Genomic DNA, 18,750 nt, shown 5'->3' on the forward strand with positions numbered 1-18,750 from the left:
CTCATGACAACCATTTCCCAAACCAGACATAATAGATTTGCTCTGTGTCAGTTGTAGATTGTCTGCCACTAAGCTGGAGACCAAGATGAATACCAAGAGGAGGAAAGATCACAGACCATGTGGAAATGGAAATAAAGGAATTATGTTCAGTCTTACAGAGTGTTTCTTCTTCTCCGTTTATTACGATCTATGAGCTCTGCCTTGTTCTGTGTCCATTCTTTAATAAATAAAATTCGAAAGGAAACCACAAGGAAGGGCATTCCCAGTGGTGGAGTCCACCTTGTGAAATCTATGTCTGGGGATGTTTACTCAGCTTCTCACGGGTTAAAATAGGGTTGCCAACTCTGATAAATTCCTCTCTCTTACTCTGTTTACTCTGTTGGTAAATTCCTGGAGATTTGGAGTGGAGAATAGGGTTGGCAGGAATTGGGGAGGAGGGGGATTTCAGCAGGTTGAATGCAATAGAACCCACTCTTCAAACAGCCATTGTCGCCAGGAGAACAAATCTCTGTTGTTTGGAGTTCACTTGTAACTTGAGGGGTTCTCAAGGTCCCAGCTGGAGATTGGCAACCCACAGTTAAATATTTTCAGGTAATACTTCTCCTTGTGGGTAATAGCCACTCATCTGTGGGTCTTTCAAGTCTGACAGCCATTGATCATTAAGCTTTTTAAAAGAATTATTTACTGCTGTTATTATTGTTGTCTGTTGCCTGAGATCTAGATATTTAACCAGTGGTGGGATCCAAAAATTTTAGTAACAGGTTCCCATGGTGGTGGGATTCAAACTGTGGCGTAGGTTCACCACCACGGTTTTGGGTGCTACTGGACTCGAATCTTGCCCTTTCATGTGGATGTATCTCTGTTTCACCACATGGGAGCCCTTTTAGATGCACAACCCATCTCTCTTTCCACTCCCCCCCCCGCAAATTAGTGGCAGTATGCACATCATACACACATTTATAAAATACTGTGCTTGCCCCAAAGAATGTAAAACAACTCCTGCTAAAAGAAACTTTTGTATTAAAATGTGTTTTGTAAACAGTTGTTGTGCATAACTGTAACTGGTACACATACTGAAGATGGCACCAGTGGTGCGATCCAAAAATTTTAGTAACAGGTTCCCATGGTGGTGGGATTCAAACTGTGGCGTAGCACCAATGGGGCTGGGCGGGGCACGACAGGGGTGTGGCCGGGCATTTTTTGGGGGGGTGGGGGCATTCCTGGGGGGGGCCTGTGGCAGGACACAGCAGCTGGTCCTGAGTGAGGAAACAAATGCACGTAGATGCAGGCTGCCACGCATGCCGGTGCACCTCCTGCTAGACTGCTTCAAGTTCTGTGCGCTCCTGCTGAGAGGAGGGGCGTAACTAAGGCAAAAATCACGTGGCAAAATCACCAATTAGTAACCCGCTCTCGGCACACACAAATAATTAGTAACCTACTTTCAGGAACCTGTGAGAACCTGCTGGATCCCACCTCTGTGTTTAACCCTGGTTATGGCTCCAGTTGTGATTCTTGGGATAAACCCATGGGCCTATGTGAGTAGGACCCATGCATGCAGACATAGCCCAGGATGTGGTCAATGATGCTGGTTGTTTGATTTGCTTTTCTGGCTGTTTATTTAAATTGCACATTTTTATTTGGTCAGCTACTTTGGGTCCCCACAGGGGAATAAAGCAGAGTAAAAATACTCATGTTTATCTTGTTCTGGTCTTTCTACTGTGCTAAATAAGAGTAGGCAATACCAGTATTTTAGATTCAAATGCATTTTTTTTGCCACGGGATGACTGCCATGAATCATTATGGCATATTGACCACTGATAGTTGTGTAGCTACACCCCATGACTGGAATTTTCCCTCATCCAAATAATTTATTTCATTGGCAGTAGTCCTGAATTCTTAATTGCCTACTGAATAAGCAATATCCTTAGATGGGCTAATGGATGGTTATCTGTCATTTATTTTGTCTACAATTAAGAGCCCTGTGGCACTGAGTGGTAAACAGCAGTACTGCAGTCCAAACTCTGCTCACAACCTGAGTTCGATCCCGACAGAAGTTGGTTTCAGGTAGCTGGCTCAGGGTTGACTCAGCCTTCCAGCCTTCTGAGGTCAGTAAAATGAGCGTAGATGGATGCAGAAGGCAATGACAAACCATCCCATTACATAAGCACAGTCTGCCTAGTAAATGTCACAATGTGATGGCACCCTATGGGCCCGTAATGACCCTGTGCTTTCATGGGGGATCTTTACATTTTAATGCATCTTACAACAAAAAACACATAAGCAATCAACGAAAGTACAACCACACTCCTTCGCAAATTGAACAGAACAGCCCTGTTTCAACAGCTAATGCTATGGTGAATTCAAATGTTCTTTTCAGTTTGTACTACACGTACCGTAATTGATTGTTTCCATAAGAACAAAAATAATAAGCTCTTAATAGGGTATTTTGGAGTGTTCTCAAAAGAGTCCAGTTTGCATTAAATATTTCTCTTTCTTCCTTGCTTCCAATTATTTTTAATAGAGACTCAAGGAGCTAAAACAGAGAGAATTTGCACGAAACGTTGCCTCCAAGTCGAGAAAAGATGAAAGGAAACAGGAAAAGGCCCTTCAACGATTGCACAAGTTAGCCGAACTCCGGAAGGAAGCTGCATGGTGAGTGGAAAAGTTATGGAGAAGTAATCAGAGCTGGAAAGGGGAGGAGCTATCTTGGGCCATGTGAAAACTGGCAATTCAGACCTCAAGTCAGAAAAAAGGAATATATTTCCATGGCCTTCTTTGAGCTGTATGTGCCAATTAAATTTGGCCCTCCACAAAGAAATAAGTGCTGAATATTACTTTTTCATCAGAACTAAAATATACATTTAATAAAGGCAAGCCTATATTCTTTCTCAGAAAAAAAGATTTCAGTATGACCAGTTGAGGTGCAGCGGTGGAGAAAATTGTATGCTTCCACTTTAGAATACAATCCCAACAAATATGAGAATTATCATTCATTTTTACGTGCTGTCTTTGTCAAAACCATTATTTTGTGCATTATTGAACATGGTACTTCGATAAAAGAGCATATATGCCAAAATGTATTTTTCCATTCAAACTTTCAAATGGATGGGGGCGGGGGGAAGCAGGGCTAGGTAGGCACTAGGATCCAGGCAGAACTATCTACAATAAAAAAAGGTCCAGCATGTTGAGTTCTGTGGTGGAGCAATATACAACGTTACTAACATCTTTTTTCTGAGACAGACTGTAGTGCAGGAGACCATTAGAGAATCAAGTCAGGCAACTGAAGCTTGGCAAAACCTCATTGACGAGGAAAGCAATATACCATGTTGCAGTTAGTTAACTCAGTGGTTCCATGCTGTTCTCATAGAAAGCTGGTACTAGTATTCTACTTTAAGTGGTTTATAGATTGCAACCCTTATATCTTGCCATTAGTACCGTGTTTCCCCGAATATAAGACAGTGTCTTATATTAATTTTTGCTCCCAAAGATGTGCTATGTCTTATTTTCAGGGGATGTCTTATTTTTCCTGTGTTCTGTTCGTCGGGCATGTTTCCAAACAAAAACTTTGCTATGTCTTACTTTCGGGGGATGCCTTATATTTCGCACTTCAGCAAAACCTCTACTATGTCTTATTTTTCGGGGATGTCTTATATTAGGGGAAACAGGGTAGTTGCCAAGACTTTCTATCCAAGAGACTTGTTGTAGATAGATGTTTAAACATGATCCTTGATCCCCAAAAGGTTTCCAAGACAAGCACACGCCAACACTGCAAGATCATCTTCATATACAAAAAAGTACAATGCTGTGTACCCCCTCCCCCCATCCAAGCAATTCTATTGGAAGTTACTTCCACTAGTGGATAGGTCCACAGTTTTTCCCCGATCTTCTCTCAAGCTGTAGCCTGGAAGATTTCCCAACCTGAGAAACTGCTTTAGGATTTTCCTACGGTCTCTGTTATTTCCACGTTTGAGGGTCTGACACACTCATGTGTCATGACACTGGAAATGTATCATGCATTCAATGCCAGATTTAGATGAAGGGAGGCCCTAGGCTATTCCACTTGTGAGCCCCCCTCCCGAACCCTCCACCCCCATGACTAGAGGAAGATGGAAGAGTGTTTTAAACAAAATTGAGTAAAGCCAAAGTCGATAATGGGTGTATAAAATTCCTCAACTCACACTCAATTCAGAAATCAATGCTAGTGCCGAGTTATTGGCTTAAGACAGTATTATTTTGACATGGAGAGCAAAATCACTGAAGGGTTGTTTAGAGACAACAGTGTATTATGGCAGCATGTGTAAGAAAGGCCTACGACCATGTCAAAATACCTTGGCTGCAGGCCGCCTAGATTTTGAGGCCTGAGGCTTCAGCCTGCCAATTCTATGGATACATCTGGCACTGCATGCATGGGAAATGTTAGTGTAAATCGTATCTCGGTCAAAAGAAATAGCAGTCTGTTGTATGAGGAGCTATATGTTTCATCACATTTCATTCCAAAGAGTGAATGAACAGCAGGAAGTAGAGTGGCAATTTCCCTGCCGACGTTTTATCACTGCAATTATCAACATGGGTTTTTTTTTTGCTTCTCTTGAAAGTTCTTCAGATCTTTTAAATGAGAAGCACTCTCCACGTTTGCCTCACATTCGGCTTTAGGTAGAATTCTGCAGCTGTGACTGACAGCAGCTCTCGGATATCTTAAAAGTCCTATCACATTTCGTTCTGCCCTTCCCCGAGGATAGCATACTGTGACAGATACAGGCTCCCTAGTCCTCAAACGATTTCTGGATTGAACTCTGTTAGACTCCCTCCAGCCTCTAGCTTGGTGAACAATGCCTGCATCTTCCAGGAAGAGATATCTACATGCTGTTAGGGTCAGGAAGCCATTTTGTGAAAATTGGCCTTATGGCTCAAAGTTCGTTTTGCCAGTTCAGAAGATATAATAATTCGGCTTTTGCTTAGAAAAAAGGATTTTTTTTTCCCAACAAAGAAAGGCAGAGAGTCTAAAATGATTCCAAAGAGTCTGCTGAAATGATTCCAAAGAGTTTGTACTTACATGTTATAATTAAAAGTTGTTTTTATACCTGCTTTTCTGTACCACAAGGAGTCTCAAAGCAGCTTAGAATTGCCTCTTCCTTCCCACCTTGTGAAAAAGGGGGGGGGGGGCTGACAGAGTTATGAGAGAACTGAGACTAGCCCAAGGTCACCTGGAAGGCTTTGTGCAGAGCAGCGGGGAATCAAACCTTGTTCTCCAGATTAGAGTCCACCACTCTTAACCACTATGAAACACTGTCTCTTACAAAATCGTGAAAAGGATGCAGTCCATTGGATTGTCTTTTATATTCTGTAGAAGAATAATCTTATGAAGGGATTCTGGTGAACTAAATGCTAGTAACCAAGGTAAATGAATACCTCCTATATCCAGGTGTGTCTAGTGTCTCAAAAAAAGGATATATGTAACAATCAGAGGTGGGATGCAGCCTATTCGCACCTATTCAGTAGAACCGGTTACTAAAATTTTCTCAGTTCAGAGAACCGGTTATTAATGATTAACTCCACTAGGGACAAGGGGTTAATCTCTGTCCCTGAGTACAACAAATTTTGTCAAGTGGGAAATGCAAAATCGCCCCCCCAGGGGCCCCTGCGGCCCCCCTGCCCCCCATGGCACCCCCACGTGTGTATGAACTGTATGAAATAATACAATATATAGTAATTCTATTTTTTTTGTTCATTGGTATAAAGGTTGGGAAAGTATTATAGGTAAAGATTTTTCATTTTCTTTTTTCCACTTGAAATTTATATTGGAAAGAGAGGAGTTTAAACTACTCTTTTAGATTAAGGACTTTGGATCTCTCCCTCTGTTAGTTTTCTTTCAAGTGGAATAGATAAAGTAGTTATAGGAATCTGAAGGGGAAGTAGAAAGTGGGGAGGGAGGGAAATATGGGAAGGAGGAATATAGGATGTTTTAGTTGGGGGGGTTGAGAGAGATAGACAATTAGATATGTTTGTAATATGTTAACAACTGTAAACAGTTTTTGGTTTCTCTCCTTATGTTATTATTTAAAATCAATCAATATAATCATATATAAAAAAGAAATAATACAGTACCATGCGGTATATTGCTTTTTTAATACCTTAAACAGTCATTATTTGAATCTAGAGGCAGGGTGAAGGGGAACTGCACCTGGGGTGTGCACACCCTGCGTCCTTGCCACAGCCTCGCCCAGGAATGCCACACCCCCAGAATGCCTGGCCACACCCCTGTCGTGCCCCGCACAGTCCCATTGGCGCTACGCCACTGTTTGAATCCCACCATTGGTAACAATACAATCCGCATGGACTGAAAGAGAGGGAGAGGAAAAACTAGCTCAGAGTCATCAAGCTTTGTACTGACTCCCAAGTACTAGTCTATCCTAGGGTATCACAACATGGTATCCAAGGGTACATGGCATCTGGGCCTTCCTAAAGGGCTTCAGAAAGTGGCTGGAGCCCGGTGGGACTTTTGCCTCGCAGATCTTCTGATTGGCCAGGGCAGATCTGATTGGTTGTGTGGATTTTATAAAAGTTCCTTTGGCAGCAGCCGCCACTATGGAACAAGGATGTTCACTAAGTAAGGCTGATTCCGCATGGGCCAAAAACAGCAGTGTGAAAATGGTGTGAAAACAGTATAAACCCTTTTGCACCATTTTAAACCCTTTTACACCATTTTCACACTGTTTTCACACTGCTGTTTTTGGCCCATGTGGAATCAGCCTAAGTCCATGGTGGCGAAACCTTTGGCACTCCAGATGTTATGAACTACAATTCCCATCAGCCCCTCCCAGCATGGCCAATTGGCCAATTGGCCATGCTGGAAGGGGCTGATGGGAATTGTAGTCCATAACATCTGGAGTGCCAAAGGTTCGCCACCACTGGCCTAAGTGGTTTTATGAGCCCTTCGGGGGAGGGCGGTTTATAAATATTATTATTATTATTATTATTATTAATAATAATAATAATAATAATAATAATAATAATAATAATAATAATAATAATAATAATAATAATAATAATAATAATAATAAAGGGAAGGGAAGCTGTGTGTGTGCAAAAAAAATGTTTTAAACAATACGTTCAATTTAAAAGACAGCCTTTTAAACAGATTCTGCTTGAAATATTGACACATTGTTATTAAAGTTCTTCATGACCTCATTTGCTGACTTTTTGTGGTTGACTCCACCCCCTGTGGCGGTCATTTTGTGGTTGTATCCTCCTCTTACAGAAGCCATTTTGTGGTTGTGCCTGGGTCAGAATTTCAGAAGCGCCCCCAGTTTTTTAAAAGTCTGGGCCCCCCCTGCTTTATCTACTTATACCATACAGGCTGTTGCTAGTTGTGCTGCCTTTAAACGTATCACGGAAGGTGCATATAGTTGACCTGGATACAAGTATGATTCTCAGCAGAATTCATTGAATGCAATAGGCTGAGAAAGGTACAACTAAGCTTAAGAGAGCCAGTGTGGTGTAGTGGTTAGATGGCAGTGTAGGACCCAAGAAACTCAGGTTTGAATCCCCACTTGTGTCATAGAAGATGGCTGGGCAACCTTGGCTCAGTCACACTCTCAGCCCTGACACTGGATGGGAGACTTTTGGGTGACACAGAGGCTCATTCCGCACATGCAGAATAATGCACTTCCAAACTGCTTTCAGTGCTCTTTGAAGCTGTGCGGAATGGCAAAATCCACTTGCAAACAGTTGTGAAAGTGGTTTGAAAATGCATTATTTTGCGTGTGCGGAAGCGGCCAGAGGCAGGCAGTGGCAAACTACCTCTGTACATTCGCCTTGAAAACCCTATGAGGTTGCCATGAGTCAACTGTGACTTGACGGATATATATATATATATATGTTTGGCTTAAAACAATTTTGTAATGACTGTAAAATACTTCTTGCTGGAGACCCAAGCTGTTGAGTGCGGATAAGTAGGGAATCCCCTGAGGTCCTTTGAAATAGCTGCCCTCAGCACAGCGACCCTCTCCCAGGAAGATTTGTGTTTTCTCTGTTGTAGCGTGCATTGTTCTTTAGCTGTGTTGCTAAAACATTTATAGCAATGTCTAAATGTATACAGTACTCCAGGGGTCCAGCTTGCAATTTCAGATTTGTTTACACACAGCCTGATCCATTGTCCTTCACCCTCTCTGTAGCACACCATTAATAAATATACCACTAGGTATAATATGATCATTAGCTCAGCGTGGGGAGTTGGATACAAACTTCTGGCTGTGAGTTATTTAAAGGTTACAAAGGCCTGAGGAGTAAGGGGGAAAATAACCACGTGAGCCACGGTTTGCAACAAGCTGAATCAGAGTTCTGGGATTAAAATGGATTTCGCTGCACTGCAGCTAAAGCAACTATGGCTCATTCCGCACACGCAGAATAATGCACTTTCAAGCTGCTTTCAGGGCTCTTTGAAGCTGTGCGGAATGGCAAAAACAGTTGTGAAAGCAGCTTGAAAGTGCATTATTTTGCGTGTGCGGAATGAGCCTCAGTTCTTTCATTTCCAAGCGTTTGAGCTTGCATGGTTTGTGGCTTACCACGTGAATAATCACAGAATCTGTATGTTAAAAGAGGCCTTGAAGGACTTCGTTGCAGTTCTGGCTCCACACTAGATCCCTGCAATAATTTCTTTAAAATTTGCTTTAAAAATTGCTTTAAAATTTTCGGGCAGACATTCCAATTTTGAGATGCTTTTCCTGGAGCTGCTATTTTCCGAGATGGTCGATATGGTTATTTCAGCGTTTAAAATTCACACCGGATGCTCATCTAGGTGTCAAAATATATGCGTTTGAGGTCGATAAAGCCAAATACGCTATTATACTAGTTGCAGAGGCTGTATCCTGCAGCTGTCATTTTGCAAGATGGGGATCTTTTTTTTTTTTTTTTACATTCCTATAACAGGCTCATTTTTGTATAAAACAGAATGTTTTGGGGGATAATAAAAACAAATACATCATTCCTTTTGTTATAAAACAAAATGAATTATTATTTTTTTAAAGATGTGTAATATTGAGATGCAGGTTGGCATTGTGGGGCCAGGGCCGCTCTCTGGTCCTACGCAGCTGAGTTAGTTTTAAGAAAAACTTAAAATTTGAAATAAAGCAAAAGACATCTGACATTAGAAAACAGACAGTTTTACTTAGCAGAATATAGATCAGTTTACAGAAGGTGAACTCTCCCGAGGAAGAGACACGCCTTTGGTGCCCTCGAGTGATAGACACAGAATTTAGATCGTTACAGAATACAGATAAGTTACAGAAGGTGACCTCTCCCGAGGGAGAGGCCTTGGTGCTCTCAAGCGAGAGACACGCCCCCTTTCGGGTGGCTCTCAAGTGAGAGTCACGTCCAGCATATGAAAACCTGAGTTTTTGTAGATGCAAAGACGTCACACAGTCCTCCCCTTTACTCACGTATTATGATTCATATACCTTAAAAATCTAATTGGTCAGAACTGGTCACATGAAGACAGCCTATATTCTACGTATTCACATTCAAACGCTACTTGCTGTTAGTTTATGGCCTCTATGCATATACAAAGGATAGCCATAAAAGCTAGCTTGTTCCTCCAAGAAAAAACCCATTTTGCTAGTTTGGCTCCCAGAGAGAGAGCTATGTCCCCAGGGCATTGCAGGTTTGAATCTACATACATTCCTTTAGATCATAAAACTTACTTTTCCCAGCATGAAATGTTTCTAACAATTCCCCAGTTTGAAATGTTAAAACATGGTTTACAAGACTTATACAATGATTCTAACAATTATAGAATTATAGTAAAATACAAATACATGTGAATGTGAATCACTCATTTATCATTTATGTGTTCATTTAACTATATAGAAAAACACTTTGTTGATTTAACTAATCACATTCATTTCTAACCCAAAACCCAAATAATAAAATTGCATCTGTCTGCTGTCACGTAGGCCCTTAGTGCCAAGATGTCAAAGATGTTATCTTGCTTGTTTGCATAGTCACTAGCAGCCTAAAACATTCCTTTGACCTGTTTCAAAACTGCAGGCTTCTGCTGGTCACTTACACAGAAGCTCCCATTTTGATTCTTTGCAAATCCTTGGTTCTATGACTTAATCAATTACAAATTTATACACATTCTGGCCTGTCTCCACAGCATTAAAGAATTTGCTGGGCAACATTTTTTTTTACAGTTCTTTTGAGGTTTACTGAAAAGAGAACGGAGTAGTCCTGGCTTCATAGATCTGCATGCATTCGATCTGCAAATTTGACAGCCCGTAGTTTCTCTGATATGGTTCTGAGACACTTCAACGATATAAAATGTCTGTCCACCTGGTCCTAGCCATGGTCCACAAGGTTCCAAGTTGACTGGGAAGAAGAGCATGATTCCTTGGCTACACATCTGATGGGACACCTCCTTGTTGTAAATTATTGAAATGAATTTGGGAAGATGATCTGATAGGGTTGCCAATCTACAGTGTTGGCATGCAAGGCAATGGAGAGTGGGGTGGGATTTAGTTTCTGAGATGTGTCCTATGAGTCACTTCTCTATTAGTGTCACAGACAATTCAGACTAAGTAGGATGACAAATTGTAATTTTTGACTTTTATATTAGGGTGTGTGTGTGTGTGGGGGGGTCTGCTTGCCACATTCCTCTCCACTCTACTCCCTAACCAAGTATGTGTAGCACTAAACAAAGCAATCCAGATAACAAAAGCCACAGTGATAGAAAAGCCACAACTTGTCCTCTAGTTTATGCAAATACTACTCAGCCTCTGCACAATTAGCTTTCCTGATTCCCTTCTTCCCTAGCAAAACTAATCATAAACTTTCTTGTCCTACTACAGAGGAACCATCAAACCTTACTTTGTATTGGAATGGCTGGAGTTGTATTTTTCATTTCATTTCATTACCTTTATTAGGCATAGGATCAAACAACAATCAGACTGACAATAACAACAATAGAATTAGGTTATTAGGTGATCAACAGGAGTGTGCTGTTGTTGATAGAGTTGTTGGCAAAAACTTTGCTATGTCTGCTGGGTGACCTTGGGCTAGTCACAGTTCTTTGGAACTCTCTCAGCCCCACTTACCACACAAGGTGTCTGTTGTTGGGAGAGGAAGGGAAAGGAGTTTGTAAGCCACCTTGAGTCTCCTTACAGGATAGAAAGGTGGGATAGAAATCCAAACTCTTCTTCTTCATCTGGAAAAAAATAGCCACTTTGGAAAGTGGACTCAATGGCATTATACTCCACTGAAGTTCTTCCCCTCCCTAAACCCCACTTTCTTCAGCCTCCACCCCCAAAATCTGCAGGTATCTCCCAACCTGGAACTGGCAACTCTATTGTTGCCTGCCAATATTGCAGTCATATGTATGCAAATATTTTTGCAGGAACAGTGGTGTAGTTGGGTAGTTTTTAGGTTCTTGACTCAATGACCTCAATCCCTGTGTGCCCCTTCCACAGCTCAGGTGGAAGAGTGGGGAATCAAACCCGGTTCCTCCAGATTAGAATGCACCTGCTCTTAACCTACTACGCCACTGCTGAAAGGCCATAGATACAAGGGTAACTAATGGAAGGGCCAAGGAAGAAAGGGGCATAGAGAATGGCTTATTCCTCATGAGCTTTCATCAGAGACTGTTTTTTAAATTTATGATAAGAACTGACGATTCCCAGCAACCCCTTTGCTGCAACTATCACTAGCAACTAACACTCAGCTGAATTCAAGAAAAGTCTTCCAAGAAGCTTTTCAGGTTAATTCCAAGAACATTCTCCTGGGACTAAGCCCTGTCAATTTGAACACATGGTTGCACAGCACCAGGTGTGGTCTATAGATCTTTTAGGATTACAGAGATCAGTTCCCATGGAGAAAACGGCTGCCGTGGAGGATGGACTCGGTGGCATTATACACAGCTGAGATCTATCACCTCCCCAAAACCCACCCCAAAATCTCTAAGGCTGATTCCGCATGGGCCAAAAACAGCAGTGTGAAAACAGTGTGAGAATGGTGTAAAAGGGTTTAAAATGGTGTAAAAGGGCTTATACTTTCATACTGTTTTCACACTGCTGTTTTTGGCCCACGCGGCAGCAGCCTAAGAATTTCCTAATGCAAAATTGACAACCCTATTTGAGCACCTTCTAAAAAGTGCCACTGCTTGTATTCTTTGCCCATAAAATGTGAGGATTGTGGTGTGAAAAAGACATGGTGTTACACTGGTAGCTATGCACTTCGTATACCTCTGAATGATCTTCAAATTCCATTGATGGAAAATGTGTTTTGTTTTGTTTCAGTGCACCAGGGAGCGGCCCTATGTTCCGGTCCACCACAGTGACAATCCGAGACCACCGTAATGAAATCCTTGTCAACTCTGCTAAGAAAGAGCAAGAATTTGACTTCAAGTTATTGCCCAAGTCAAAAGCTCCTGGAGACGTTACATCGGTTGCTGAGTCTACACCTGAAGCTGCAAGAAACAGTAAGCAAGATGCTAACAAACTGGGGGATCAAATGGCGGGACTCCATGGACAGAAAGTGGGGTTCTCTTTTGCTTTCCCTAAGAAAGCATCGGTCAAGCTCGAATCCTCAGCAGCTGCCTTCTGTGACTACAATGATGAAACATCAGCCAAACACGGGCTTAGCAGAAGAAGTCGGTTTGTTCCTGGGCTCTTAGCCTCATCTGCTGAAGAAACCGTTCTGGATACTGAGGGAGATCTGAACTCTGTTGCTCCACTAGCGGAAAAACACGGTGACAAAACAGAACCCACTCTGCTCCAGGATTCCAAGGAACCATCTGTCGAGGAGAACACAATGCAAGAGGCCACTGAATTAAGGCCTCCGATTTTCCATTCAAAAGAGCCTGAACCCAGCAACCTGGAAAGCTCCTGCATTAATGTGGATTCAACAGCCGTGCCTGACGAAACATGCAGAGAGGCACTAGGGAATCAAGCTCTTCCTGTGGAGAACAATAGCGAGGAGCACATAGGAGATAAATGCTCAGGTCCTCCCGTCAATGAAGCACTTTTTTCGCAGCAGGAAACCCAGGAAGGAAACGATCAGAACATTAGCAGCGATTCACCCACTGCTGAAGACGAGATTAAAAGATCCTTGTCTGACGGAATGGTTCCAGCAAATCCTGAAGGGGAAACGATGGCTCCGCCTTGTAAACAAGATTCACATAAAAGGCCTTGTGAGCCATTCGTCCCTGTGCTTAACAAACATGGATCGACCATTCTTCAGTGGCCGTCAGAAATGTTAATTTACACAAACACAGAGCCATCTATTTCATATAGCTGCAACCCCTTATGTTTTGACTTCAGGTCGTCAAGAGCCAGTGAAAGCCTCGAGAGAAATAAACCTCAGACAAATGCGCCTAATTCTCCTCATAAGACTGAGTCTAACCAGGGTTCCATGAGAGATTCTATGCATAAGTCTCATTCAGTATATGCTAATAGCGCAAGTGACATCAATGCACATCCATGTAACCATGCAACACCAATTCCGATGGACATTTCTTCAGCCAGAGACTTTTCTGGAAAAAACCAGGATGAATTGGCCTTGGATGCTTCTTGTGAGACTGAAGAGAAGGAAAAACACCACTGTCTCCCAAAGGAGCAGCAAGAGGGCTCCTCTGGTGACGAACAACAAAACGAAAGGTGGATCAAAAGAACCCATGAAAAGTGGTTTTATAAAACTCGGAAGAGGAAAAGGAGGAGAAAACTGTGCAATCACCATCATCGGGACATTGCCGAGGTGGATACTGGTATTTCAGCTCCTGAACAAAATAGTTGTGTTGATGCTAACAAATTTCAGAATCTTCTTAGTACTAGGGAACAAAGTATGGGTGAAACTGGACTGCAGGAAAAGGCTGAAGAACTATCAGAGCAGTCACTTGACTCTCCTGGGACTGAGAACAGTAATGGCTGTGAAACCACATCTATGTCTACACAGGACCATGGTCACCCAAGTCCATACCCAGCCTGGAATGCAAAAGATGAAAGGGACTGTTGTCCCAACTCTAAAAACCTGTGCAGAAGGAGCAAGCCAGTTCTTCACAGACAATCAAATGAAGTAGGAGTGAATTCTGGAAGGTGCAACTCGATGTGTTCTAGACCGTTTTGTAGCTGGAGTCTCAAAAGATCCAGCAGTAGCCCATATCACAAACATTTAGGCCATTATCCCAATGAGAAATGCACCGATCAAATGCAGACTGTAAAGAGAGCCTATAATTCTCCCACAGACGAGCTGGATTTTTTTTGCCATAAACGAAGGCATCATACGTACTCATGTTCCTCTGAGGAAAGTTCAAATGCACAGACCTGGCTGTTGGAAGAAAATGTGCCGCATGCCTTCGGTTGTAGAGTGTCTCGCAAGCCTAAACGGAAGCGCAGAAGAAAGCGAATGAGAACCCACGTGTTTAGAGAGAGGCCATCAGGAAATAATCTCAATGGGCCATCTCAAAAAGGAGTCTCCGTGTTCAGCAACGCTTCTGACATGCCCACTGAAGGGACCACAGAGAAAGAAAATCCACCTTTCACGACTGATTATGCAAACGGTACAGAAGAATCAATACAGCCGATTGAATGCCCACCAGCCCCACCACCTGAGCAATTACATCCATTAGAAACCACCCAAGGATCAAACTGTTCTGGTACAAGGAGCACTCCATATCCGGAAGAATCCACGCGTTCTGCTTCTCCTGTTACCGAACAGGCAGCCACAAAGCCCACAAACGTGCCGGTAGAGGGAGAGAAACACGAACCGGTGAGCATTCCTGGCAGTCAGCCTGCCAGAAAAGGGCCCAGTGTTGACAGAAACCCGAATCAATCTCCCCCTAAATCGTATCTGTGCCACTACGAAGTGGCGGATACCATCCCGCCCGAAAAACTTCACCTGTCAGCCAACGAGTGGCTGCGGTATCATCCAGGTATATTCAACGCCCCGTCTCCTTTACCCTTTAAAGAAGCACATATAAACCGTCACGCTTTCTTAGCCAGCGAGCAGATCCTCACCCCGTTCGCCTTACCCGAACACGCGTTGCTCTTGGCCCCCGAAAGCCATGACAAATTCAAAGACCTTCAGTGCGAGGCCTACCATCAGATCTTCCAGCAAAACCTGCTAGCCAATAAAATGAAACTGAACTTCCCTCCGGCTGCGCTCCCGCCTTCGACTCCTCCTCTCCAGCCTTTGCCCTTGCAGCAGCCGCTGTGTTCTACCTCTGTCACCACAATCCACCACACTGTTTTGCAGCAGCACGCGGCTGCGGCCGCGGCGGCCGCCACGACATTTAAGGTCCTTCAGCCTCATCAGCCGTTCCTTTCCCAAGTCCCCGCCCTTCCCCGCGCACCTTTACCTCATTTGTCAGTTGGGCCGAGGCTTTGTCCTGCAGGTCACACAACCATCATTGGCCCACCCCAGCTGCCACTCATTCCAGCCTCTGTCCTCCACCCCAGTCATTTGGCTTTCCCCCCTTTACCCCACGCACTGTTCCCGTCGCTCTTGTCACCGCACCCAGCTGTCATTCCTTTGCAGCCTCTCTTCTGAGCTTCATGTCGAGAAGATACAAGAGAAAGGAATATATCCAGTGGAATATATACATACGTGACCAGCGCCATTCATCGGATTCAATGAACTAAGATTAAGGGGTCGCGAAAGCCTCCTTATCTGGGAGTTATTTGCTATCAGTGCAACAATGCAAACCTTTATATGTAAAGTGCAAATTCATATTACAATTAAAGCACTGAATTGGTACTAATACAACTGATATAGATATATAGATATATAGATATGTATGTATGTATGAAGATCATGTCTTAAAATATATAAACATGTATATAAAATATATTTATAGTACGGTAAGCTACGTTATAAAGTATGCTCCTGAGTTGTTGTTTTTTTTAAATTCTACTTGTGTACTTGCACCTAAGTCATGTTTAGATAAAACTGATGCACTATATTTTGTATGACATTCTCTTATCACCATAAACCTAGTGAGAAACTCTCTCTTGCAATAAATTTATTTTGTTACGGATTAAATGATATTAAAACAAGTATATATATATTTCAGCAAATTATATATATATAATTTCAGTAAATTTATATACACACATACACACACATATATGTAAATTTACCACTAGCTTTACAGACCATTGTTTTCTACCATTTAAATCTTCTTTTCCACCTGTGACCCAGCCTTCTGTGATATATTGCCCAAGCACAGAAGCTAAAACCTTTAGGACAGCCATCCTATTGAGAAGAGGGCAAAGGGTAATACATCTGATTGTCTTCGCAACCCAATGCTGGGGAGACAAATATTGCCCATTTGCAGTGTGGGCCCAGACTCCTGACTCTAGAAACAAGAAACTGAGAAACGAAAACCTGCCTTCGCATTTGTGTATGGTCATGGAAAACCACACTCAAAAAGTTCAGTTGTGCTTAGAGAGGCTGCTGAATTTTGCAACCCCGTGAATTCCAACTTGAAAAAGTCCCGTTTGGCCTTTACTTCTCATGGATGCAAACTGAACCCACAAGTTTTATTTCTTTTCCTGTTTCACATTAAATTTATTCAATTGTTAAGTATTTTTTGGGGTGGGCGGGCTAGTGTTTGATAATCTATTGGTGATGTACATTAAAAAGGCTTGAAAGAAAAAGATGGGGGTTACCAGCTTTGAAAATGAGCTAAATGAAAAGACTCACAATGGCTGTTTCCGCATGGCACAATTATACTGCGTTACAATCGGTATCTTACAATCCAGGTTTATTTTATACCAGTTTCTCCCTTCACATGGCTGCCCATTTCTGTGGAGGAACTGAGTGAAGACCAGGAGGAAATACTCTAGTTCGTTTCGCACGAGCCCAACTCTTTTGTATTTACACTGCAAGCGTATCTGCACATGCGCAAATGTCCCCAGTGTCCCATGTTTTGATTGGCTGTTGTTTTTGGGTGGTTGCTTGAATAAACGACTCCACCTGGCTGGCCCCTGCATTTACACCTGCTTTACTCATCACGTTCCCGCTCATGTTCTCATGTTTTTGAAGAAAACGAGAGACACCCCCCCTTCTGCCCATGATATGCCCACTAACATTTGGGCCAAAGTGCACATCTCCCTAGCGATGTGCTCCGAGCAACCAGTACATGTACAGAAAAGAAAACAGGGACATTTTGGGACTCCACTCCTGATTAACCCAGACAAAATGGTACCTGGTCAATACCATGAGCAGAAAACATGTTTGGGGGAACGTTTCGAGTAGGATGGGCTACAGCGGTTGGTGGCTCAGCAGAGTTGAAAACTAACATGATGTCAGGTGGGGAGATCAGGGGAGTGGCCAGTGGGGCATGGAGATCAGGCGGCTTTGCGGGAAAAATAAACTGGTTCTGTTCCCATGGTGTTTGCATGGGATGTTTGCATGGGGTTCATCATGGGATTTTTGAAAAGCATCGCCAAATTGGCAATTTTTGAAAATCCCTGGATAAGGGAAGTATGGGACAAACCCGCTTTAGGACCAGGAACCATGAGAACTTCTTGGCCAGACCAGGATATTTCCCTTGCTCAACCCAGGATATTTGGACCATGCAGAAACAACCAATGGCAACATTTGGATGTAAAAAAGGAATGACACCGAGCATGTTCATGCATCCTTGGTTGTGCAGAGTCAGATAAAACAACCTGGCATACCTGGTCTATGATTTATAGCCTATGGAATAACCTGCCACAACCCCATGAATTGCTACTGCCTGTTCCAGGGAAAAAAACAGCAGCATCACCAACTGTTTACTGCTTCCATAACTACTTATGCACTGACCTTGTCAGATATGGGTAGCAAAACAAGGTCATCCCTGGTTAGTACTTGGATGGGAGACCTCCAAGGAAGTCAAGGATTGCTACATAGAGGCAAGCAGTAGCAAACCACCTCTCCTTGTCTCTTGCTTTGAATACCTTACAACATAGGCGTCAAACTCACAGCCCTCCAGATGTTATGTACTACAGTTCCCATCATCCCCTGCCAGCATAATTCTGGCAGGGGATGATGGGAACTGTAGTCCATAACATCTGGAGGGCTGCGAGTTTGACGCCTGTGCCTTACAAGGTCACTATAAGTGAGCTGTACCTTAGAATTGTAGAAACATAGAGTTGGAAGATACCTCAAGGGTCATCTAGTCTAACCCGCTTCACAACGCAGGAAATTCACAACTACCCCACATCCCCAGTGACCCTTGCTCCATGCCCAGAAGATGGCAAAAACCTCCAGGATCCCTGGCCAATCTGGCCTGGAGGAACATGGTTGCCAGATTCCAAACTGGTGATCAACATTACCGTTGGCATCTAAGAAACAGCCATGAATGCCGAGCACTGACTCATCCCTTCCTGCCCACCCTCTCATTCTCTGCCAGGTTTGCAGAACTAGCTTTACAGTTAAATGGCCATCTCTCTCCCGCTTAAAAACCTCCAAAGAAGGAGAGTCCACCCCCCCCCCCACCCAAGAAAGCCTGTTTCACCGAGAAACCGTTCTACCTGTCAGGAAGTTCTTCCAAACGTTTAGCCAAAAACTCTTGCGATTGAATTTCAACTCAGTTCTGGTCTGAGCTTCTGAGGCAACAGGAAACAACTCTGCATCATCTTCTATATGACGGCTCTTCAGAGACTTGAAGATGGCTATACTCTGTCTCAGAAAAGAAAGGTTTCGGTACGGTCTGTTGAGGTGCAGCGGTCAAGAAAATGGTATGCTTCCGCATTAGAATGTAGTCCCAAACGAATA

General features: G+C 43.1%; 1 protein-coding gene across 1 annotated transcript in view; it reads left to right on the plus strand.

The window, feature by feature from the left end:
• The window catches only part of ZNF804A (zinc finger protein 804A), a 187,720-nt gene extending 171,140 nt beyond the window's left edge, over positions 1-16,580 (plus strand). The window contains exons 3-4 of the mRNA XM_048484448.1: positions 2,522-2,652; positions 12,288-16,580. Of these exons, the coding sequence (XP_048340405.1) occupies positions 2,522-2,652; positions 12,288-15,534 (3,378 nt within the window). The 3' untranslated portion in view covers positions 15,535-16,580. The remainder of the gene's footprint in view (positions 1-2,521; positions 2,653-12,287) is intronic.
• Positions 16,581-18,750: the final 2,170 nt, after the last annotated feature.

Source organism: Sphaerodactylus townsendi, linkage group LG02 (assembly GCF_021028975.2).
Source record: "Sphaerodactylus townsendi isolate TG3544 linkage group LG02, MPM_Stown_v2.3, whole genome shotgun sequence".
Taxonomy (NCBI): Eukaryota; Metazoa; Chordata; class Lepidosauria; order Squamata; family Sphaerodactylidae; genus Sphaerodactylus; species Sphaerodactylus townsendi.